The 27,084-nt window shown below is 34.4% G+C and overlaps 3 protein-coding genes across 3 annotated transcripts; 2 read left to right on the top strand and 1 right to left on the bottom strand.

Moving 5' to 3' along the window:
• Positions 1-6,974: 6,974 nt before the first annotated feature.
• Positions 6,975-10,344, bottom strand: LOC141648871 (leucine-rich repeat protein 1-like). The gene is made up of 6 exons (XM_074457580.1): positions 10,124-10,344; positions 7,973-8,044; positions 7,733-7,876; positions 7,498-7,569; positions 7,339-7,410; positions 6,975-7,029 (listed from the first exon to the last, which is right to left on the bottom strand). The coding sequence occupies exons 1-6, from the start codon at positions 10,342-10,344 to the stop codon at positions 6,975-6,977; spliced, it is 636 nt and encodes a 211-aa protein (XP_074313681.1).
• A 4,891-nt stretch (positions 10,345-15,235) lies between these two features.
• On the top strand, positions 15,236-15,931 carry LOC141648872 (uncharacterized). The gene is made up of 4 exons (XM_074457581.1): positions 15,236-15,304; positions 15,394-15,664; positions 15,743-15,839; positions 15,901-15,931. Exons 1-4 carry the CDS (start codon positions 15,236-15,238, stop codon positions 15,929-15,931), a joined length of 468 nt encoding a protein of 155 aa, XP_074313682.1.
• Positions 15,932-19,221: 3,290 nt separating this feature from the next.
• LOC141648873 (uncharacterized) lies at positions 19,222-25,103 on the top strand. The gene is made up of 5 exons (XM_074457582.1): positions 19,222-19,254; positions 19,296-20,333; positions 20,711-22,022; positions 22,125-23,877; positions 23,972-25,103. Exons 1-5 carry the CDS (start codon positions 19,222-19,224, stop codon positions 25,101-25,103), a joined length of 5,268 nt encoding a protein of 1,755 aa, XP_074313683.1.
• Positions 25,104-27,084: the final 1,981 nt, after the last annotated feature.

The raw sequence follows: 27,084 nt of genomic DNA on the forward strand, positions 1-27,084 counted from the left end.
GTGTTCAATAAATCCGCTCTAGTGAAAATCTCGCAGATGTTTTTACCATGGCACTTCTGAGCAAGACAATTTAGAAGCTAATCAATCAACTTGGGCTACGTCGTCTCTGATAGGTCCATTTTATATACATTTTAACCTCCTATTTTAGCTCTATTTTACATGTCATTTGCACTAATGTTAGTGTTTGTGAACTAATTCCGTGTTCTAGTTGTGTTTGCTTGTTTTGCATTGTGTTTTGTAGGAAATTAAGCTTTTAGTAGCTTTTTCCCGTCAAAGTAGCAAGTACAAGAGTTCACGAGGCTAATGAGAGCAAGTCTTGATCATGCAAAGGTGTTTTGGGAAGAATAGAGGCATTTTGGGAAGAAATTTGGAAACCTGAGGAAGAAGAAACCAATCTTAGTTGGTGGATATGTAAAGAAATGAAATACAAGTAAAAGCCCAAGCCATATGCAAGCATTGGATGCCAAATGATGCTTAGGATGCCTTAGACGGACGCATTAAGAAACAAGCATCGGATTCCGCATCAACAATAAGTACAAAGTTAAGACGAATTTAAGAGAAAAATGAGAAAAGTCACGGCCCCGATAGAGGTTGGTGGCCCCGATCGGGGTTACCCCCCTGTAGCTTATTTTCGTTACTCCCTTCACTCCTATAAATAGAAGCTTTGGTCGACACTTCTTACATACTTTCTACACCACTTTTATACTCTCATTTTAGTTCTTAGTTTAGGTTAGATTAGATTTCCTTTTAGCATTTCCATTTTGTTATAAACAATTTTAATTCAAGTTATATACAATTTACATATCAAGTTATTTATATTTGCATTGTTCTTCAATTCCATTTTCATTTCCATTTCATTTCAAGGTAATTCTATTCTTATTTTCATTATGTTTATCATTTCAATTGTCATTAGTTTAGTTTACATTTACATTATGCTAGAGTAGTCTACCTTGTCTAGGGAATGAAGGGAGCCATGCATAAAAAGTATTTGTAACATGATAAACTAGGATGTTATAATATTGTTTCAATGTTTCTATCACATATTTGTATCGTCATGTTTAATCTTTATTTAAAGGCCTTATTCATTGATTAAGTTTGTTAATTCATTCTATAAGCCGAGAGGCATGAAATCGGATTAGACTAAGCATGGGTAGTAGAACGACCTAGTCATAAACGAGAGTTTCTCTAGGACCCAGTCTATGGTTGACACTAATATCGTGAGGTGGGTGTCTCTAAGCCTAAACAATGATTCATCAACTCTTATGTTCAATTTAAGCATTTACATAATTTGCATGTGTAACCCGACTTTCCTAGACTCTTTTTATCATATAGTTTACATCCTAATATTTGCTAATCATCAAACCAACCAACAAACCAATTCAAACGTAATCGACCTTGATAAAATTCACCCCATAACAACTAATTTATAACTCCCGTCTCTTTGTGGATTCGACCCCTACGTACTACATTAATTTGTGTCTAGGGTATTTATTTGTGTATAGGTGTGCGATAGCCTATCAAATTTTGGCGCCGTTGCCGGGAATCACGGTTTTGTTTGCTAATTAGTTCTTGAATTTTTTATTGTTTTATTTTGTCTCGGGGAACACTTGTTCCTTGAGATCTTCTCACAGTTTCTTTGTAGTTTTAGTGCCTATTTTGTAGGTGATAAAGCTTGGCCTTTCATAATGAGTTACGAATTCGTCCCACAACTCCAAGATGAGCCTTTTCCTAACTATCTTGACCGATTCTACTACTTTTGCGATAGTCTCATCTCCCTTGGACATGTCCTTGATGGGGATTACTTGGATCATTTCGTGCTTGGTGGCATGGATTCTGAGACCCGTGGATTGACTCTAAAGTTGAGTAATGGGAATCTCTACAACATGATTGGCCCGGAACTTTGGAATTTCTTAGATTTCATGGCTTCCGAATGTCGGGAATTAGCACGCCAATTCCATTATTGGCGCATCGAAGAGGAGCTCAAAGTGCTTCAAGCTCGTTTGGAACAATCTTCTCAAAAGGAAGAAAGCCAATATGAGATTATTTCCTCTCCTCATGCTCTCTCAACCTCCCAATGTGAGTCTTTTGACCCTAACCATTTTTATTTATTGGATGACGATGACGATGAACCAACTTTCATTATTGAAATGCCCCATATTGTCTTTCCAATTTACCATTTCGTGGAGGAGGTAGTTGAAACACATACCACGGATAAGCTTGAGCCCGACCATAGTGAAATAGATGAGGTTTTACCCGAGACATGTGAAACCTTTAAAAATCCTTCCACATGGAATGTAGTTGACCAATTCGAAATTGAAGGAGGACTTAGTGATGCTAACATAGAAGTTAATTGGGATGAACCCCCCATTTTTTATGAGTCCTACCACTTAGAGTTTTCATACCACCAATTTGAGACCGTTCATGATTATAATTTGTGCACTAACGGTTATTTTTATGGTCTTAATTAAGCATGGTGCTCCTTCTCTTGCTGGCGAGGGGAGTATGGTGGTTCTATTTGAAATCTCTCATGGGCAATTTGATAAAATTAATCCATTTTTGCCTTTGATCTTTTATGCTTATATCTTATCAATTGCTTACATATGCTTGTGTATTGCTCATGCGCAGAAATATGATCAACTTCTAAGAGCGTTGACATGCTTTTTAAAGGACGATGGATGTTCATTTAAGAAAAATTGTTTTACTTATGCTTTTTATGACAATCATTTGTAATTTCATTTTGGTTTTGATGTAATAATTAAGACAATAAGAAATTTAGCTTGCTTTCGTATGTAGTAGCTTGTCTTTCGCAGGTACGTTGCTACTTAGATTGGACTTTACCCCGTTTTCAAGCTAGCTTGGGGGAGCTTCTACGCGGTTGTATGTTTTCTTTCCTTTCTTTATTTCCGCATGTGTCGTCTCATCTCCCCTTGTTGGTTGTCCTTCTTTATTTTACACATTGAGGACAATGTGTTGTTCTAGCTTGGGGGAGGGATTTAGTGAGTCTAGTTATGGGAAATCCACTAAACTAAAAATTTGAAAAAAATTGAAAAAAGTTGGTTGTTGTGTCCACCCTTTTCTCTTACGCGTAATGTCTTTCCTCTTTGCATTTTCCATATTGTAGCTTTTTAAAGCTAATGAGTTGTGCTTTTGACGGGCTTTTCATAGATGGGGATGTCTTGACATAGTAGGTGGAAGATGAAATTTTAGCCGAATATGCTTGATCTTGACTTTTGGCAACCCACAAGATGGTAAGGTAGAGCCTCCTTGGACCGGTTCATCCATTTTCGGTCTCACTTAGGTGAGTGTAGGTATCCTTATGGTGTGTGTTATATCAATAACGCATAAGTATGGTTTTTATTTCATCTTTTATGAGCATTACTTTCATTACATGCTTGCATTTGAAGCCATTCACATAGACATTATTGCCCATTTCTAGCCCCTTCTTACACATGTTTTACATCTTATTTAGCTACATCATACTTGCCTACCTTGTTAAGCTAGTAGCTATGTCATTGGTGTTAGGGTGCTTATTAGGGATTTGCTTAATTTTTGGTCTTTGTGAGCTTGGTTATGCCGGATTTGCTAGTTTCCGGAATTGGTTAATTAAAGAAAAAAAAAGTGAAAAAAGAGGTGTGAAAAAGAAAAGAAGAGAAAAATGAAGAAAGAAAAAAAATGAAAAAATCACATGAATGAAAAAGAAGAAAAAGAAGCATAAATTGAATTGAAAAAGAAGAAGAAGTGGAAATTAAGAAAATTCTCATGTTTTATTATCATCTTTTGGAGAATGTTCTTATGACTTGTATTGAAATACTGAGTTTAGTTTTGGGATTGAGCATCCTTTCACTTGGTTGTTGCTAGCTTGACTTAGCTCCACAAACCATAATTTATATGTTCCCCTTTCTTACCCATTACATATTGCCTTCTTCTACCCAATGGCTTCTTTTATATGCTTGCCTTTTGATTGTTTTTGACTTGTAATTTGAAATGACTACCATATTAGATAGCGGGCACACTCTCATGAGTCGAGGATAGGTGAGTGTTACTCATATAAATATCCTTTCACTTATAAAAGAGCTTGAGTGTACCGTGAGAGTCCAAAGTCAAAAGATCATGCAAGGGCCGAAAAGTTCATTTGAAGTCGTTCATGCTACGCCGTCATATAAATCTCATTCATGTTATTGCATTTTCCCTATGCCCATGCTGTTTTGGGATTTGATTCATTGTGCTCTAAAGTTACTTGACAGGAATTGCATTTGGAAGAGATGATTGTTGCTCGTACCCTTGTTCTTATCATATATTGTATTGTGTGCTTGCTTGAGGACAAGCAAGGGTTTAGCTTGGGGGAGTTTGATAGGTCCATTTTATATACATTTTAACTCTCTATTTTAGCTCTATTTTACATGTCATTTGCACTAATGTTAGTGTTTGTGAGCTAATTCCGTGTTCTAGTTGTGTTTGCTTGTTTTGCATTGTGTTTTGTAGGAAATTAAGCTTTTAGTAACTTTTTCCCGTCAAAGTAGCAAGTACAAGAGTTCACGAGGCTAATGAGAGCAAGTCTTGATCATGCAAAGGAGTTTCGGGAAGCATAGGGGTATTTTGGGAAGAAATTTGGAAACCCGAGCAAGAAGAAACCAATCTTAGTTGGTGGATATGTAAAGAAATGAAATACAAGTAAAAGCCCAAGCCATATGCAAGCATTGGATGCCAAATGATGCTTAGGATGCCTTAGACGGACGCATTAAGAAACAAGCATCGGATTCCGCATCAACAATAAGTACAAAGTTAAAACGAATCTAAGAGAAAAATGAGAAAATTCACGGCCCCGATCGGGGTTACCCCCCTGTAGCTTATTTTCGTTACTCCCTTCACTCCTATAAATAGAAGCTTTGGTCGACACTTCTTAAATACTTTCTACACCACTTTTATACTCTCATTTTAGTTCTTTGTTTAGGTTAGATTAGATTTCCTTTTAGCATTTCCATTTTGTTATAAACAATTTTAATTCAAGTTATATACAATTTACATATCAAGTTATTTATATTTACATTATTCTTCAAATCCATTTCCATTTCCATTTCCATTTCCATTTCAAGGTAATTCTATTCTTATTTTCATTATGTTCATCATTTCAATTGTCATTAGTTTAGTTTATATTTACATTATGTTAGAGTAGTCTACCTTATCTAGGGAATGAAGGGAGCCATGCATAAAAAGTATTTGTAACATGATAAACTAGGATGTTATAGTATGGTTTCATTGTTTCTATCACATGTTTGTATCATCACGTTTAATCTTTGTTTAAAGGCCTTACTCATTGATTAAGTTTTTTAATTCGTTCTATAAGTCGAGAGGCACAGAATCGGATTAGACTAAGCATGTGTAATAGGACGACCTAGTCATAAATGAGAGTTTCTCTAGGACCCGGTCTATTGTTGACACTAATATCGTGAGGTGGATGTCTCTAAGCCTAAACAACGATTCATCAACTCCTATGTTCAATTTAAGCATTTACATAATTTGCATGTGTGACCCGACTTCCCTAGACTCCTTTTATCATATAGTTTACATCTTAATATTTGACCAACCAACAAACCAATTCAAACGTAATCGACCTTGATAAAATTCACCCCATAACAACTAATTTATAACTCCCGTCTCTCTGTGGATTCGACCCCTACGTACTACATTAATTTGTGTCTAGGGTATTTATTTTTGCATAGGTATGCGATAGCTTATCAGTCTCAAGGATGTCAAGCAATGTTTTAACGAGGGGAAGTAAATACGCGTTGCACTCTTTTTCCCATAGCCATGGTTTTTTCCCACCGGGTTTTCCAGGGAAGGTTTTTAATGAGGCAATACCTAGTGCGTATTACGGAGATTGTTGTACTCTTTTCCTTTATTAGATTTTTTTTTTGTCCCGTAGGGTTTTTTCTAGTAGAGGTTTTTAACGAGGCATTATCTCCGATGATGGACATCCAAGGGGGAGTGTTACGAAATATCTTTTGATATTATATGGATGTCCATATATACCATATATTTAGGAGTTATTCTATTACCATATTACGATGTAATCTTTTACTATATATACCCCTTCATATGAATAAAGCTGACAACTCTTCTTGGTCTCTATATTCTCTCTATAACTCTCGATTATTTATAACAAAATGATCATTTTAGTTGTGATAATTATTATCTCAATTTGACCTTTTGAATTTGAATTTAATATTAAAATGTGTACTAATTAATTAACTTATGGGAATAAATAATTTGGCCAATATAATACGATGTTACCTAATTAAAGGCGTCCTACTCTAGCTAATACATTGTTGTGATTGCGACGTCATATGTACTTGTAATATGAACTGCCATATCATCGGTTGCTTAGAGGATTAATATATAGTCTGATACCATATTTGAATTCATATACCATATCAAAATATTTCTCAAATAAAAAAACATAAACAAAAAATCTTATACGTATGTATGAATTCTAAATAAGTTGGCATAAATAGCAATTCGATGTTTCTAATGAAAAACACTGCCTGCCAACATGAATGTTGTATAATCATTTCCATCATGCCCCATCGAATATATGGTCATTATCCAGATTATGAGGTCGGTTGGAGCATGGTCGGCTGGAGCACAGGTTGACCTGTGTAACGTCGGATGGAGTGGTTGTCGGAGGGAGGTGAAGGGAAGGGAGATGAAAAGAAATCAATTGGGTGAGGGAGGAAAAATGACAAGGATAAAATTGTAAAACACGTATGTGAATGAGTAAAATGTGTATCCGAAAAAGCACATTCCAATATATTATTATTATTTGTGTTTGAACTAGAATGCAGTTGGAATACTTTTGGTCGAATTTCATTTACAGTACATAACTCACTCTTGTATAACCTTAATGTACTCCTCAATCACCACAACTATCCTGGTGTCAGCCAGTGTTCAGAAGTTTGTATCATACGCAACAAGCCCTACACAGCAAGCCCAAGCAACTGTGGACCTTCGAGCCCTGGGTTATTTTTAAAGCTGCCCATCGAAAAGATATTAGCTCTAGTGAATATATACAACAATGACAGGGTCCCCAAATGAATTGATGTTGGCTAACAAAAAACACTTATTTGAGAAAGAAAGAAAAAGGAAAATGCAGGCAATAAAACCGAAACGGTAAAAATAATCAACCAAAATGATTGTCAAATCGATTTATTAAATAGGTCGTTCATTGTGAAACTCTCAATCACGCAAGTGGATCTTCGGAAATGGAGGTCTATTTATCTGATGATCCACACAAATTTTCAGAAAAAAGAACAACGAATGAAGTGTATAATAATAACTTACTTCTCCCGAGGAATATGCACGAAGGGACCCGTCGTTGGAATAATTCCACTCAAATTGTTATTAGAAACATTCCTAGAAACATAATTATAAAGAATTAATAAGCAGGACAAACGAAAAAAAAAATGAAATCAGCAAAGAATGTTCCCCCCTGAAACTTACAAAACTTTCAAGTTAGAGAGATTAGCCAGTTCCCTCGGAATGGGACCGCTTAGGTGGTTGTCATTCAATCGCCTACCAAAGTGTGTAATACAAGCAGGTTAATGTATTTGAAGAATTAAAACATTGAATTTGGAATTGAAGGAGTGCAGTAATGTTTGTACATGAAAAAATTTCCAGACTCACTAAAATGATAATGGTCTCCTATAGGCTACAGAGTAATATATCACACACTTACAGAAAGAGCAGAGACTTTAACTTTCCGAGCTCCGGAGGAATGATTCCTGATATGTTGTTCTTATATAAATCCAAGCTAATGAGGTTCTCCAGATTACCAAGCTCAGGTGGGATGGACCCCTGAATATTGTTGCCGTACAACTCTCTATATCGACAATTAGAAAAGCCTACATTATTAGAAGTTCTCATATCATGATGCACCACAATCGGCAAACCAAAAAAATTGGAAAGTAACACTTACAAATATTGTAGATGTTCAAGGTTTCCAAGATCAGGTATCAAATGTCCAGACAAGTTCGAGCGGAACAGATCTCTGCACCAATAAACCACAGTGGGGTTAACTAAAACATACACTAATAGTCTTGTTATGTTTTACCAGATATTAAAAAAAACAACCCACAGTCATACAATAGGCTAAACGTTAAGGAATAAATATCGTAACACTGGACATAAGGTTCTAATAAAATATATTTGCATGCAAGAAACTACCAGATCAAATTTCTACTCTATAGGAGGACAAAGCATAACATGCTATATTACTGCGAGTCCACCACAAGTGTACCGCGTAATATGGTGTTGGAGTGTCAGACAATATCTTTTGTTAAATGTTTCTTGTTTTTAGCATAAAATTAAGTGTTATGTCAGAATGTGAAAATGTTAGACACGTGAAAAAAGGCCGTGTTCGACACATGATACAAAGCCGGAGTGAAGTGTCTAAGACCCTGAATAACATTTACTTAAGGGTTTGAATTAGAGCGCATAAGCAAAGAGAAATTACTTAAATATCAAACATGCAAGCATGCATATTGGTGAATGTTCACAAAGTGTCTTTACAAAAGATTATTAGTTATGCAAAATTGGCAGAAATTTGTTGCCAAAATCTTCCTAGGGTTAAATTAAATGTGACATTTTTCAAATCAAAATGTTTCCTCCCATTTGTAAATTTGTCAGAAACTCTTAAGTACAAATGAACAATACCAAAATCAAGTCGTTGAAGCCATGAAAGAGAACCAAATAACCTAAAATATAGACTATTCTACCATCCAACAAATTGACATCAAAATCAAAGCCCTGAATCTGAGTCGCGGCAAGCATACTGCGAACTAGTCTGCGACCACTCTAAAAAGATCTAAAGCGTAACAATCACAGTTTGAGGTGGCATCGATCTATTAAAGCTAGGTTACAACAACCTATTTTCGGATAATGTCTTAAGCAGATTCTAAGACCATGCTTACCAGGGACCACAAAATATACTTAAGAAAATTATGAAGAATCTCAAAGACCAGAGTTCAATGGATCAACTAAACAATCTTATATTTGTAATTTAAAATAATATTTGAACGTTTTACGTAAAAATAAAGCTAATGCAAGGAGGACACTATAGTATGCAATAAACATAAAATTGCTCATCTAAAACAGCAACAAATCATGCAGTGAACACAAACAACTACATGCAAATAGCAAATAGGATCTACTTAAAACTCAAATTTCCTGATCAAGTAGTCAAACTAAATTTTACATAATCGCTCATCTAATGAATTCCCCACTCAAACCTTTACAACTTGCTATGTGGAAGTATAATAAGATTAATCAAGTTGGCTAAAATTGGCGCAAAATATTCATACACCATAAAATAATCAACCTAAACATAATACTCAAAATGACTAGATTTAATCCACAATAAGTCTAGCAAGAAAACAAAACAATTCCTAAGCATAAATATGCTCAAACTGGTTATTACAACAACAAATTATTTCAAATTTTATCAATTATACCTGAAGCATACTCCCTTCATCCCGGTCATTTTTTTACCTTGCTTTTGGCACAATGATTAAGGGAAGGGGATGAGACCATTTGAGGGTAGTGTTATTAAATGACAAGTGGACAATAATGAAAGTGGATCATACAATAACTCGCATGCCTATTATAGAAAAGTAAACAAATGAATGAGACACCCTAAAATCGAAATGGGTAAACAAATGATTTCCAGCCTTTTCAGTAACTAGGGTAGTTATTTATGCAAAATACTTGAAAACAATAGTAATTCTAAACAAACATTACCAAATCAGCAAGTTAAAAAAATTAACTCTCAAAATCCATGAAAATATAAATTAGTCTGATTAAAAAATACGAGAGTAATAACTTGGCATAATTTGAGGATAATTTTCCAAATTAGCACTTGAAACTCCATAAGAGCGCCAACAAAATTTAAAATAGCACCTAACAATTCGCTTTATTTCTTAATCTCAATCGTTTGTTTAAGGGGTATTTTAACAAAAAGTAAACAAATGACGGAGACCGAGCGTGTATTTTTTTTATTGGCATTGAACTCCTAAAATAGTTCTAGCATTCATTAGAACTTTATAAAAAAAGAGAGAGAATGAGTAATTACAGTTTAATGACATGATTATCAGAATCACAGGTAACATGAAAGTAAGTGCAAGGATCAAGAAGATTAGGATCCCAACTGTCTAAAACTTGACTAGGATCTGTTAAGTTGTTCTTAAGAGCAATTAGTACATCTCCTTCAGAATTAGCAGATGCCCAATTCACTAAAACCAACATTATACAAACCCATTTCACCATCATCATCATCATCATCTTATTCCACATTTCTTCTCTTCTGTTTTGTTTTGAACTTGTAACGTAGTACTTATTCTTGTTGTTGGAACTTGGAATTTTGTTTTATATGGGTGGAATATGAGGAGAGTTTTTAGAAATATATACAGTATTATAATACGTCGTGATACTGATAGATTACGAGAATCAACATCATCATACATACCATATTTGAAATAATTATATACCATCTCAAAAGATTTCTCAAATTAAAAATATAAATTAAAAATCTTATGATATTTGTACTTATTTAGAAAAAGTAGGTTAATTTGATTCGATTTTGTTCATGTTAATAAAGTTTTGGCTATTATGGACAGATTCTGATAAAATAATACCTTATATGGAATATAATATTTTTTTTATTTGAGTCTATTTCACCTATACATGTTACTCATAATATAGAAACTAGTTTGGATTAGAGCCGGCAAATAGTAACCCGACCTGATAACACGACACGAACCCGACACGAAGTTAGCGGGTTCGAGTTGAGACATTATGACCCATTTAAGTAATTGGGTCGACACGAACACAACACGAAAGTTAAATGGGTCGGGTTAGGGTTGGGGTCTTATGACACAAACCCGACACGAATAACCTATTTAATCTAAATGAGTTAAAATGAAAGACTAAACCACCGCATCAAATTTAAAAAAAAGAAAGTAGTAGTTTTGTTTTCACACTTTGATTAAGTCATCTTAAATGTGAAAGGTTTGAACATGTCATTTAGGTTAACTAGGTCGTTTTGGGTTGAACGCGTAATATGGGTTAAATGGGTTGAGTAAGATAGATCTGAGCTGTTTAAAGATAAATGGGTTAAACAAGTTGGGTTGGGTTAGAAGAAAGTTAAATGGGTTGGGTTAGGGTTGAGGTGTATGACCCATTTAAGTAAATGGGTTGGGTTAGGGTTTAGTGGTAGATGACCCATTTATATGTGACATGAACATGAACTTGACAAGACACGACCTTTTTGTCAGGTCTAGTTTGGATGCCCGTGCGTTGCAACGGGGTAATTAACTTAGCAAAAAAAAAAATATCTAATCATTTATTTAGGGGTGATGATTTTCGCAGTTAGGTTGATAACTAAGTTCCAAGGACGCCTCATATTTATAATCATAAGACCACTATATCTTATGTTAATCTTTCGATGTGGGACAATTCTATTATTTTTATATAATCCTACATTATTTTTCAATATGGCACATATAACAACATACTAAGAAGTACACAATTTTATATATGTACAAATTATATGAAATCTACACGCTAATGATATCATTTTTACCACGAATCAAATTATATTATTTTCATAATTTTCTTAATGATATTTTTTTCCAAATGAAATGTAAAATTTTTTTATATAAAAATTAGAAACGTCACTTGAATATAAGGAAATTAATATTATAATAATTAAAAGATTCTCAATTTAATTTTTACATCAAAAATATTATTTATGATACTTTCCTAAATTAATTTTTAACATCACCCACCTTATGATAATTTTCTGATGCGGGACAATTCAACTATTTATATGTAGTATATTTACCACACCTACGTTATTTTTCAATGTGGGACAAATAACACACGAAAAAGTACACCATCTTTTTTTCACATATTTCGATATCCACCCCGATTTAATAATAAGAAAATATTATACTATCTATTTATATTCGTACGTTTTTTTCCATTTTTTGTCATATTAAAATATGTACAAATGATATGATTTAAATTAATTTTTTTTTTCTAACACGACTTTTAAGGTGTAATTGAGGGAGCAATCAAATGTATAAACAAATGCAAAATATTTTCTTTTTCTGGTGCGATTTTGATTATTGGTTAAAGATTATGATGTGTTTTAGTTACTCAAATGTAATGAGGCATAATAATTACCTATATTTGTAAGTTAAAAATATTTAATTCTACTATTTATCAAAGTAAAAAAGCTTGTTATTGATTTGTTTGTTGATTCAAGATCTTTTTATGCAACACTTGATTGTATTATAATTCATAAATTTTCTATTTTATTGCCGAGATTATTATTATATGACACATTAATAACCAATTTATGTATATTTAACATCCATTTTATTTTTTAATTATGAGTTTGTCTTAAATAAAGTTATTATACTATCGATTGTCTTAAAATAAACATTATAATATCACTAATATAGTAATATATAATCGCTTTTATAAATATCTACGTGATTAATATCTGTATAGTATTGTTGTACCTAAGGTTTGCCGATAATACAAACTCTTATAAGAAATCTCTAATATAATTTTCAAGCGATTCAAAAGATTTTTGGTTGATACTCCTAAGTTTTAAATATGACTCATATTTATAATCATGTGATACGTCACCTCATGATAATCTTCTTATGTAGGTCAATTCAACTATTTATATGTAGTATATTTACCACACTTACATTATTTTTCAATGTAGGATAAACAATATACTTAGAAATACACTATCTTTTTCGCACTTAATTCGACATCTAACCCAGTTTAATAATAATAATAAGAAGAAGAAAATACTATACTATTTATTAATATTCGTATAGTACATTTTTTTAACTTCCTATCGTAATTAAAATATGTGCAAATAATATGATACTATATTATAATGCTAGCATTTATTTAACACGAATCTAATTATATAATTTTTCAAAAAAAAAATTATGTTACTTTAATTTGTTAAATGAGATGTATAAGTTTTTATACAAAAATTGTAAACATTACTTGGACATAATATAAAAAAAATATATATATCATATCGTGGAGATAATAATATAAACTCTTAAGAACTCTCCAAGACAATGCTTAAGATACTCAGAAGGTTCTAGGTTGGTATTTAGGTTCTAAGGATTTCTTCTATTTATAATCATATGATCACCCACCTTATGCTAAACTTTCGATGTGGGACAATTCTATTATTTATACGTAATATATTCACCGCACCAACATATTTTTCAATGTGGGACAAATAACATACTTAGAAATACACCATCTTTTTCACACATAATTCGACATCTAATTTGGGTTAATAATAATGAGCAAATACTATACTCCCTCGATTCAAGACCAAATACAACATTCCTTTTTTTACACTAACGAATAAAGTCTTTATGACTCCTTGCAATACGTAAGACAAAATATGGTCATGTGGGATCTTATTTGCTTCACCTATAAAGTACAATGAGAATATCAAATTTTAAAATTTTTTATAATGTAAACTTAAAGATATTTACGTTGTAATTTGTGTCTTGGCAAGTGTGTAAATGAAAATGTTGTATTTGTGTCTTGGCAAGTTTTTGTATAAAGATTATAAACATCATTTGAATATAATACATAATATAGAAAAATATTAATATATCATACTGTGAAGATAATGATATAAACTCTTAAGAGCTCTCCAAAACAATACTGAAGAGACTAAAAAGGTTTTTGGTTGTTATATAAGTTCCAATGATGACTCCTATTTATAATCATAGGATCGCACAACTTATGTTAATCTTTCGATGTGGGACAATTCTATAGTTTATACGTATTATAATCACCACACTAACATTGTTTTTCAATGTGGGACATATAACATATTAAAAGAAATACACCATCTTTAATACCCGTATGTGCAAATCATATGAAATTTATAGTCTAATGAAAGCATTTTTTACCACGAATCTAATTATATTATCTTCATAATTTTTATAACATTTTTTTGCCAAATGAAAGGTCAAAGTTTTTATATAAAAATTAAAAACTTCTCATGAATATAAAATAGGAAATATAGATATTATGATAATTAAAAGATTCTTTACTTTATTTTTATGTGGAAAATATTATTTATAAAACTTTCCTAAATTAATTTTTGATGATGTGGACGCTCTAGAATCGCTCGAAAAAACTCTCTTATATATATATATATATATATATATATATATATATATATATATATATATTTATATATATATATATTTGTATATCAATACTATATATTAATTCCAGAAACCAAGGGACTTCCATGTAATTAAAGACAGTTATACAAATTAATTATACTATATAGTTTTAAATCACTAGCACCGTGTGATGGACCCGATTAAGGGACTTCAATGTAAATATTATATTATTTTGGTTTAAAGATTAATAATATAAGTGTGCTTTGATACATATTTAAGGAAACCCCACATAGAAATCATTAAAGTATATAATACAATATAAAATTAATTTACAATTCTTGGTAATTTTCCTAAATATTTAGAGAAGAAGAGAATACGGTTAATTACCATAAAATAAATTAATACAATATAAAATTAATTTACAATTCTTGGTAGTTTCCTAAATATTTAGAGAAGAAGAGAATATGGTTAATTATCATAAAATAAATTAATACATTGTAGAACCATAGAGAACTACTATACGTTTAATTATAATTGAAATCTCTCCTCAAGTAAACTTTCCTAAAAAGTTCTGTTATAGAATTAGAAAATAGGAAATCTAATAACACTATATAAGAAACTAAACATCATTGAGACTCTTCATTCAAACAGATCTTCATAGAACGTCAATATACTCTTCTCCATCTTTGATCAAATCCCCATCCCCATTCACGTTTTAAAACCGTAACACCTGCATACTCAACATATTGAAGATGTCAGCTAATCTTGGAAAGCATATGACCAACACAAACAAGAAAAGGTATCTTATAATAATTAAATTAGACTATTCGTTCTTTCCATGTGATATAGGCAGTTCAATTAAAGCATAAATTTGTTCTCTTTTTTTATACTAAACAGGCCAAGGGAATCGCTAGATGTATCAACATATGACCTTATAGGAGATTTAGCAAAAAAACAAGCAAGATTGGAAATTAAAAGTAAGGGTGGTTAGAATGTGGGACAATATAACTTGGTTAAAGAAGTTTTTCATGGGAATTGACGTTATACTTGCGGATGAAACGGTAAGTAACCTATCAACATTTATTATTCTATAAAACTACCATATCAACTATATATGATACAAAAAAACTGACAGCAAAGTGTGATACAGGGAAACGCTATTCAAGCTTCAATCAATAGGGATGATGCCCCACATTATAAAGAGAAGCTGAAAGAAGGCCACATGTATTTAATCAAGAACTTTGAAGTGAAAGATAATAAACCAACATATAGATGTGTCGCAAACAATCTCATAATAAATTTTATATTTGCAACGTTTGTCCAACCTTTAGAAGAAGATGTAAGGGTCCCACAACAAGTTTTTGACCTGGCTCCCTACGACACAATCAAGCTTCGTGCTGATAAGGAAATTCAACTAACAGGTATCGTTATCGACATTTGACCGTGCTATCTATTATATAATAAACTTCGTTTTTGCTAAAGATTACTTTGTGCGGTAGATGTTATTGGAAGATTGAAGAAACCGGGAAAATTGGAAGAAATATGGGGGAGAAAGGGGAAGGTTCTCAGAAGGGTCATTGACATCGAACTTAACAGGTAAGTTTTACAATTTAAAATAATACATTGTGACAAACAAATTAGTTGTTGTAACTTACAGATATAAATTTTGTGCAGTGGAGATGCATTGAACATAACTCTCTGGTCCAATGTTGCCAAATCTTCAGTGATCACCTTGACTCTGACACTACAAAAACGAATGTGGTCATACTAACGTGTCTCACAACGAAGACTTTTAACGGTATTACAAAGTTTTGTTATTTATAGCTCTCTTATTTTCAAGACAAAATAGGCACACAAATTGAATAATATGTCTACTGCAGGAAATATTACAATGGGTTCAACAGATCAAACTAGAATATATGGAGATATAAACCTGCCTCAGATAAAAGAGTATATTGAAGGGTAACTAATATTCTCTTTAGCACACTTTTAAACTACGTACTGAAAAATAAATCCCTAACTATTATCTTACGCATACAGGATTGATAATGCCAATTTGAATTTGGAGTTAGACACCTATGGTTCTTCTGAGGACACGGAAAATCCACTCACATTGACAATAAAAGAACTTACCGAGTTGATATATGCTAGCAATGTTGCTGATGGGACAAAGGTCATATGCAAATCGATTATCACAAGAATCAATACAACAAAGCCTTGGTACTTCACTTCTTGCCCAAGCTGTCGCAAGAAGTTAATATATGAAGACGGAGACAAAATATGCCGATTTTGTAAAAGTCCAGCAGATATCCCGATCACAAGGTAAGAAACATGTTCTTCCTATTAATTAAAGTAAAGCTTAACATACGAATATATGATACATCTATTTATCATCAAATATATAGGTACAAAGTGGAATTTGAGGTCGAAGATCACACGGGCAATAGCACATTTGTGTTGTTAGACAGATTGGCAGAGAGTCTTATACAAGTACCAGTTACTACACTTTTGAGCGACAACAGTGAGGTATATAACAAACACTCTTTAAAATTTTGAAATACCTAAATGTTTAAATAAATGAAATTACTAATTAATCATACATTAAACTATTATCAGGACGGAATACCTGAATTACTCCCGGAGCCCATTGGGAAATTGGTCGGAGAAACCCATGTCTTTGAAGTTAAGCTCAACAAGTACAACCTGATAGACAAAAAGGAAGGATTCACAGTCAACAAAATCAAAAGTCCAGACGTGTCTGGCTACCAAGACCTTGGAGATGTAATTTCTTTCACCTTAATTACATAATAACACTTAATTTAAGCTTTGGCTACTTACCTGACACCGGGATTCTGAACAGGAACCAACAACCTCATCTGCCGAAGGAAACACGATTAACTATACAAGAGTTCCAAGCTTTTCCCCTGCAGATGGAAAAACTATTAATGATACAGGAATTCTGAGCTTAGCATACGAGTGTGAGGCAGTACAAGAAGCTAATGTTCAAACACCAAAGAAAAAGAGGTGGTCAATCCTGAATAATTTATGAATAACAAATTATTAATATCAGAAACTAACAAATCTAATAAAATCATGTCTTACTGCAGCAAGAAAGGCAAAAGCTAAAGAATCACAGGACTAACGTAATCCTTACCGAAGGCACAGATGGAGACAGCAACATCAAGTCAATAAAACAAGTTTTTAAGTTTTATTTGATGCTTAGTAAGAATAATAAAAAATAGATTATCAAGTATACATGTATTAAGCCAGCAACAACAAATCAATGAGACAACAAGTTATTAATATTTTATTCTCAAAAGATATTTAAATTGTTTTTTTTATTGTGCGCTAAAAATATATTATAATTGTTAACATGAGTTATCTATAGTAGAAAAAGATTCCTATTTAATTAATTTTTGTTACAAGTTTCAAAGAGTCAGTGACTTACAAAGTAAGATAAATCGAGTGACACCACTTATACACGTGTGTTTCAAGATAACTGGTGTACTACAACCTGCATGAAACGGAATGGAAAACATGCATCAAACATTGAGGATCTTTTTCACCTTCAATGGCTTCACATACACCATATACAAGGTGATCACCCTAAAGCATATTGACAGCTCATTTACTTAAGTATCGAGACCAAAATGACTAAATTAAACAAGTATAACTTACACATTTCAAGCCCATGAGAACAACTTAGAAAGATAATTGTTTAGCTTCCTCAGTTTGATGGTTTTACCCTTTCTTCCTTTCATTCTGTACACTTTAAGCCCCAAGAGACACCTGTATTACATCTTTTGGCTTAATGTAAGCTTGACTTGGTTAAGAGGAGAAAGTTTTTCAGAAGAATGAATTCCTTAACTTGGTTCATATGAGGAAAATATGACACATATTTTCGTTTTGTAATAAAGAGAAAAAAAAAATATTCCACTAGAAAACATGAATAACCTATTTTCCCAACCATCTATTACCTTTGTCACCTTTTCTCCCTATAACGGAACATATCAGCTTACTCATAAAAAAAAAAGGACATACCAGGTTAGAAAAAGATTCTGGACAACGAACTAAAAGGCAGTCTAGAAGCTCAAAGCTAACCTGCAGGAATATATTAATAATCAGTTATCAGCTAAGACTAAATAAGACAGATATGATGGATGAAGATCATTAAAAAAATCAACAAGAATCCTCCGATAGAAGCTAACATTTACATGAGTTAAAGTTTGGGGTTCAGTACCTTCCTATCACGTTGTCCCAGAGATGATCTATAGCACTTTGACAGTCTTCTGTAGAAACTTTTAAATCTTTTGGTAAAAAATGCACAACATAAATGGGATGACTGGATACACATTCAATGATAGAAGGTCCCTGCAATCCTGTAGAAAAATACGTAAATTTTTAGGCAACTAACAAACAAACTATTAAGGAAAGTGATGTTGATTTAAGGAAACTCTCAGAAAACAAACACAAAACAGCTTAGCAATTATTTGCAGAATTAAGGAACTTATTGAACGCACATCAGTGCATATGCATAATCAAACGATTAAGGAAATTAAAGTGATGTTGATTTAAGGAAACTACAGGAACAAAAAACACACAAAAGAGCTTAGGAAAGTCCTACAGAATAAGGAACTTACTGAACAAATAACAGTGTATATATATATATATATATAATCAAACCAACAGTTTGACAAAACAAGAACAGGCACAGTTCAGAAGGAAAGCAGCAGAATGGATTTTACAGGAAAAGGAGTGAGCTTCGCTGACCTTAAGAGAGCTGCAAGATGTAGACGAGATACCCAACCGCTGAACCTAGAGAACAATGAAAGACATAACAATATAAATGATAATACCATAGGAAATCAGCATTCAGTAACTGCAGAGCAGTTGGAGGCTACAGATCAGCAAAGAAGAGTTATTAACCGCCGGAGAAACATAGGACAGAGGCAACATCCTTATAGAGGCTGGTATGGGAATGGGATTAGTAGAGGCTCTCTTGAGGAGCTTTGTCAGCTAGCTGGTATCCCTATTGGTACTCTCCCTTTCAAGTATTTGGGTGTTCCAATAATTTCTAAAAGATTAGCTGCATGTGACTGTGCAAAATTGGTGGAGAGAGTTGTGGAGAGGATAAGAGCAATTGGAGCGAGGAAATTGTCTTATGCAGGGAGGCTTGTTTTGATAAAGTCTGTGCTTAGTACACTCCACTGTTACTGGGCACGTATTTTTGTCCTTCCTGTGAGTGTTCTTACCAAAATTGAGGTTTTTTGCAGAAGTTTTTTGTGGCAAGGTAAGGATGTTACAGACTCCCCTGCTCTAGTTGCGTGGGATAAGTGTTGTGCACCTAAAGCTGAGGGTGGTTTGGGCATTAAAGATCTTAGAAGATGGAACACTGCAGCTCTAGGTAAGTATATTTGGTGGTTAGCACAGAAAGAAGACCACTTGTGGGTGAAGTGGATTCATGCAGTCTATATGAAAAGTGAGGACTGGCAGACATATACTCCTAAGGTTGGTGCTAGCTGGGCTTGGAAGAAGCTGTGTGGAATCAAAGAGAAGCTTAAAGAGGGTTATGCAGAGGAGTGGTGGCTAACGTCAGGGAATTGCTACACTGTTCAACAAGGTTACCAGTGGCTCAGAGGTCAAGGACCTAAGGTTGACTGGGTACCTTATGTTTGGAACAATGTCAGTTTGCCTAAACATTGTTTTCTTGGATGGCTTGTTGTTCATGGTAGGCTTCTCACTAGGGATAGACTGAAAAAGATGCAGATATGTGAAGATATGGGTTGTGTAATGTGTGGACGAGCTGATGAAGACCATAAGCATTTATTTTTTGAGTGTGAGTATAGCAAAAAATGCTTGGGACTGCTGAATGACATGCCAAAGGTTAGCATTCCAATGACTGAGTTTGTTCACTGGTGGATTAAGAAGCGTTTCAGAAGTTTGCTGAGGAAGAAAATGGTTGCAGCTGGGATGCAGGCTTTACTTTATCGAATTTGGGAACAAAGAAACAAATGCCGGCTTGAAGAGAGATTGGTAAGGCCTGAAGTATTACTCAGAATAGTGAAGGATGATATTTTGATACGAATGCAGGTGATACAACGACAGAGACCAACTAATGATAATTACAAGGAGTGGATTAATTAGTTTACTCGCTTTGTGGTTTTTGTTGTACTTTTTTTCTGAAGTTCAAAAACAGTTGATGTAATCTGTTGATGGTTCTTTTGGTATAATATTACTTACATTTTACCAAAAAAAAAAAAAAACATCCTTATAGAGCGAATCATACACCCGCCACCCCTATTGTCGGTAAGACAGCAGACCAATTTCAACTAAAATTTATATTCGCAAAATTTATGTATTAATATTAACCAACTAGCTAAATCTTTGCAGAAAGGCAAACTGATATACTAAACTTTGGAGAGCCAGACTGTGTTTGTAACTCTTGCGGTGCGTTATTTTGGTACCAGGAAAGGAAGCGGAAACAACGCCATACAGCAAACCCAGAGTTTACATTATGTTGTCAGGGTGGTCAAGTACACGCCCCATTACTTAAGAGTCCACCACCCTTACTGGAAGAGCTTTTAGACTCCAATGGGGGTCAAAGATGCAGAGAGTTTCGTGATAAGATTAGGATGTACAACACCATCTTTGCATTTACCTCAATGGGGGGCAAGATCGATAAGTCACTCAACAATGGCTCGGCTCCTTATGCTTTTCGAATAAGCGGGCAAAATTATCATCTGATGGGGTCATTGGTCCCGGCCGTGGGGAGAGCCCCAAAGTTTTTACAGTTATGTATTTACGATACGGATCACGAGGTTGAGAACAGGATGTCGGTCATTAACAACGGACAAGGCTCTACATCAGCAGGGTTAGATGAAGATTTAGTTAAGGAGTTACTAGAGATGCTAGATAAAAATAACGAGCTGGTGAAAGTGTTCCGCATGGCAAGAGACCGCTTCAAGGAAGATGAATTAATCCCTATTCGAGTGAAGCTGATCGGTAACAGAAGCCGTGATACAAGAGAGTTCAACACACCAACTGCTTCTGAGATTACAGCTCTCATTGTGGGTGATATAGAAGATACGATAGGTTACAGAGATATAATAGTGGACCACAAAAAGGACGGGACTCAACAGATTAACGAAACACACCCAAGTTTTATGTCGATGCAATACCCATTATTGTTTCCGTACGGTGAGGATGGATATGTAGAGAAAACCATGTACAGAGACAGCTCAACCAGACCGAACAAAAAGAGGAAGCATAGCACAATGTGTGAATACTACGCATTCAGAGTACAACAACGTCGTAGCGAAAGCTCGGCTCTGTTGCGTTCAGGACGTTTATTTCTACAATATTTAGTTGACGCATACACGTGCATAGAAGCCGAGAGACTGAGGTTCATACGTTATAACCAGAGTCAACTAAGGGTTGAACTATATGACAGTTTGGTAGACGCCATAGGTCGAGGTGATACAGATGCAACACAGCTCGGAAAGAGGTATATTCTTCCATCATCTTTTACCAGAGGAACTAGGTATAAGGTACAAAATTATCAGGACGCCATGGCCATATGTCGCGTTTACGGAAATCCGGACCTATTCATTACGTTCACAGCTAACACGAAGTGGGCTGAAATCCAATCAATGTTAACCGAGATACCTGGCCAGAAGGTGGAAGATCGACCTGATATCATCGTGCGAGTTTTCAAGATGAAACTGGATGCTCTTATGAAGGATCTAATAGAAGGACAACGGTTTGGAAAGGTTAATGCAGGTAAGGGATAAAACAATTTGATGACATGTGACTTCTTCATCTAATTATTTTATATAATACTTACTAATTTACTATTAATAATTATAATTGTTCACACTGCAGCTGTATACACAATAGAATTTCAAAAAAGAGGTCTTCCACACGCCCATATTTTACTATTCCTTCACCCAGACCACAAATACAAGACTGCCGCTGAAATAGACAACATCATCTCAGCTGAAATACCTGACGAGCAGCACGATCCTGAAGCATATGCTGCAGTAAAGCAATTTATGATTCACGGTCCCTGTGGCAGAGCAAAGCCAACAGCACCATGCACGGATAAAGGGGAATGCACAAAACACTACCCTAAAAAATACAATTGTCAAAGCACATTGGATGAAGAGGGTTTTCCAATTTACCAAAGACGAAACAATGGAAGAAAGATAATAAAGAACGGAGTACAGTTTGACAACAGAGATATAGTTCCTCACAACATTGGATTGATTGTCAGATACCAAGCTCACATAAACGTCGAATGGTGCAATAAATCAAGATCAATCAAATACCTATTTAAATATATAAATAAAGGTCCAGACAGAGGAACTTTCCTTATTGAACAAACCAGAGATGAAATTAAAGAGTACTTGAATTGTCATTATGTTTCAACGTGTGAGGCCGTGTGGAGGATATTTCAATTTGATATAAACTATCGCTGCCCATCAGTTCAACGACTAAGTTTCCATCTCCCGGATAAACAACCGGTTACCTATAGAGACCATCAGCAAGTAGAAACGGTACTCTCTAGAGATGACATAGAGAGGACAATGTTCACTGAATGGCTTAAAGCAAATGAGGAATATGAGGATGAGGGTGCTAAAGAGTTGACATATACAGAATTTCCAGAGAAGTTTGTGTGGCACGTTGATGCAAAGGAGTGGAGACCAAGAAAAAAAGGTAAGTCCATTGGTAGAGTAGTATACGCACACCCAACTTCAGGAGAGCACTTTTTCTTGCGTATGCTATTAAACATAGTGAGAGGTCCTACATCCTATGAAGAAATAAGACACTACAATGGCATCACCTATCCTACGTTCAAGGCAGCATGTTACGCAAGAGGGTTATTAGATGGCGATAAGGAGTGGCATGACGCAATACAGGAAGCCTCGCGATGGGCTACTGCAGCACAGTTACGCCAACTTTTTGTAACTATGATGCTTTTCTGCGAGGTTAGTGATCCATTAGAGTTGTGGAACGGTAATTGGCAACACCTGTCCGATGATGTCTTACATAGACAAAGATCTATCCTTAGATACCCAGAACTCCAAATGTCAGATGACCAATTAAAGAACTATGCCTTATTCGAAATTGAAAAATTACTATTAAAAAGTAGGAGGTCACTGAAGGATTTTCCACCCATGCCTTTACCGGACAAGACGCTGCTCCAGACCATAAACAACACGTTGATAAGGGATGAAATTCGAATAAATAGAGAAGAGGTTCTCCATGAACATAATCGACTTCATGCAGGCTTAAACACAGAACAAAAGATCATATACGAGAAGGTAATAGCAGCCACATCTACCGATAGGGGTGGGCTATTTTTCATCTACGGTCACGGAGGCACGGGGAAGACATATCTTTATAAGACAATAATATCCAAGTTACGTTCACAAGGTGAGATAGTTCTCGCTGTAGCATCATCAGGGATAGCGGCTTTGCTCCTACCCTTGGGGAGAACCGCGCACTCGCGGTTAGATATTCCTATGAAATTGACGGACACGTCAACATGCAACATAGCTCAGGGTACACCTCTAGCAGAGTTATTGAAAAAGACAAAACTCATAGTATGGGACGAAGCTCCAATGACCCACCGGTATGAGAACTAAAAAATGAATTCATTTAAGAAGTTTGCTAAATTTAATAAAAAATAATAATAACTAATAAACTTTGCACATGCAAAATGACAGGCATGCATTTGAGGCTGTCGACCGCACATTACGTGATATATTGCAGTTTACAAATGAAGACGCTGGAGGAGCTACTTTCGGAGGGAAGACGGTACTACAAGGTGGAGATTTTAGACAAATACTGCCTGTGGTAACAAAGGGAAGAAGAGAAGAAATCGTAAGGGCGTCAATTAGCAAATCAAAATTATGGGAACAATGTGAAGTCTTCACTCTCAGCCAGAAGATGAGATTGGCTCAAACGCAAGACCATGACAGGGAAAGTGTTGAGGAGTTTGCCAATTGGATCCTTTCTTTGGGAGATGGAACATTACCAGCAACAGCGAGTGGATCAGAGGACGAACCATCATGGATTGAAATTCCAGGGGATCTACTGATAGACCCCAAGGATGAGCTGCTAAAGGAAATTGTGTTTAATGCGTATCCGGAGATACAAACGCGATACACAGATCCCGTTTATCTTAGGGATAGGTGCATCCTGGCACCAAGGAATGAAACAGTAGATGATATAAATAACTACATAATGAATGCTCTTCCAGGCCAAACAAGGACATACAAAAGCTCTGATTCAATATGCAAATCATCAGGAGATGTACATGATCAAGATATTTTATACCCTGTTGAGTTCTTAAATAGCTTGAAATTCAATGGCATGCCAGACCATGAGCTACATTTGAAAATCGGGACTCCTATTATGCTACTAAGAAACATCAACCAGACACAAGGATTATGCAACGGAACAAGGCTTATTATCACTCACCTAGCGGAGTGGGTAATTGAGGCAGAAATAATGACTGGTATAAATATCGGCACAAAAGCCTTTATCCCGAGAATAATGATGACACCTACTGAATCAAAATGGCCTTTCACTTTTAAAAGAAGACAGTTTCTCGTCAAGACGTGTTATGCAATGACAATAAACAAAAGTCAGGGGCAAACACTTAATCATGTCGCATTATACTTACCGCAGACAGTTTTCAGCCATGGACAGCTTTATGTCGCGGTATCGAGAGTTACATCACGCCAGGGGCTTAAGATACTCATCGACAACGGAGGAACCATGCCATCCAACTTCACGAGAAACATTGTGTACAAAGAAATATTTAACGATCTACCTACAGGTAACCATAAATAACTATAAATATAAAAGAAAGTAGAACTTATACTCCACATAATTATAATACTTGACCATCTTTTTTCATGTAACAAATATGGTGACTCAAACGGGGCAGCAAGAACAAGGGGATGGAGAAGAAATCTATACAGATATCTAAATTTAGACAGCAGACGTTGAGGATGCACAAGCTTGAGCTTATTCTTATGTCAGAAAACATTAGTGATGTATGGTCTATGGAGTATTAGTTATCTTAACTATTTAATTATGCTAATAATGAAAAGTTTAATGTATGCTGAAATTTGGATTTGTGTGAATTTTGAGTTTTTCACTATTATGTCCGATGGAAACTACTTCTCATCCAAAAGATCACGGTCCCAGATTCAAGAAAAATAACCAAAGTTCTATAAATATATATTTTCGGGTGTAAAGAGAGCCGCTACATCCGTTTTAATGCTACTGGTTTCGAACTCAGTCATCATAAGGTACCACAGTACACTGATGGTACCGCTTAATCATGGATAAACAACACAAAATTGTTATTTTTTTGTCGTTCAAAAAACCAATAATGAAAATAACAAATTTATAATTTAACATGATTGATCAGAGAGTTAGCCTACATAGCAAAGTGTATAGAGATCTCTAAATTTAAAATCATACATTTAAGATCCTATATAGCAAAGTGTATACACAATTATTCTCGCCTATATATTGTATTGAAAAGCAATTTATGTCAGCGGATTTACAACAGTTTCACAATTTTACTCCTTCAACGGAACCTAATATCACAGGCTCTAACAACATGTACTTGACAAAACTCAATTCAAACACATAAAAGAGAAGATCAACTCAATTATTAAACATGATGAAGAAATGGGGAAGGAATCGACTTACCAATTGTTTTCATCAACTTGACATGCAATCTCGAACGCTCCCAGAAGATAATTCAATTGAACATTTGGGAAAAGCTAGACGACAATCAGGTAAATTATAGGGTAAACAGCGGGACCGTAATTGTTTTTCTTTACCCGATGACTATCTCCGTCACCTTCGATCAACAATTAAAAATGGAAATACAATAGAATAATTGGGGGACCAGATCTATGTGTAAAGACAAATTGAAAACAAAGCAAGAATTAAGAGGCGGAATGTTGATAACTATGCTGAGGAAAGGGACGATTGAAAAATGAGGGATGTTGATGACTATGGTGAGAGTAAGGAAAAGGGATAATTGCAATAAGGTCAACACGCAGGAGTTACTCCGTGTTATCATTTTCAGATTAATTTTTTTTTTTCCTTTTTTTGTTTATTTATTAGTTATTTGCCATCAGTGTAGTAAAGACGGTCTCTCTTACGACTTATCTAATTTAATTAGATTAGATAAAAACTTACACAATCACAATATACGGTGTTCATTTTCTACTGTGATTTTTTATGATTTCATTTGTACGGTTGTACCGCTTAGTTAACATTTAAAGTTTATTTTAATCTTTTTATTTTTAGTTAGTTCTAAGTTATTTATTGCCCGTTTCTCATTAATGAACTGAGCTAAACTGATAACCGTTATTAAGCTTATTTTTCTAACTCGAAGCCGACTTGAACCAAACCAAACTGACCTGACCAGACCCTGGACCTGATATTGATGACCCAATGGATGACAGACAATGACTTGACTTAATAATGGTTAAACAACAACAGATTGATATTTTCTAATCATTCAAAAAACAATTAATGAAAATAAAAAATTTATAGTGTGACTTAATTGATCAAAGAGCTAGCCCGGGCGTAGCCGGGCATCCAACCTAGTATATATAGATTGTGACATAGCATAAAATTAAATAACCCATAAATAAATTAATATTTTCTTATTTATATTGATTTTATGTCATTAATACACAACACATTTTGCTGAATACAAATAACTTTTATTCAGTAATACTCACTTTATTTTACTCAATCATTTTTTTTCTTTTATCAAATTTTTACTCACTTAAAATAGCAA

The sequence above is a fragment of the Silene latifolia genome, chromosome 3 (assembly GCF_048544455.1).
Source record: "Silene latifolia isolate original U9 population chromosome 3, ASM4854445v1, whole genome shotgun sequence".
Lineage (NCBI taxonomy): Eukaryota > Viridiplantae > Streptophyta > Magnoliopsida > Caryophyllales > Caryophyllaceae > Silene > Silene latifolia.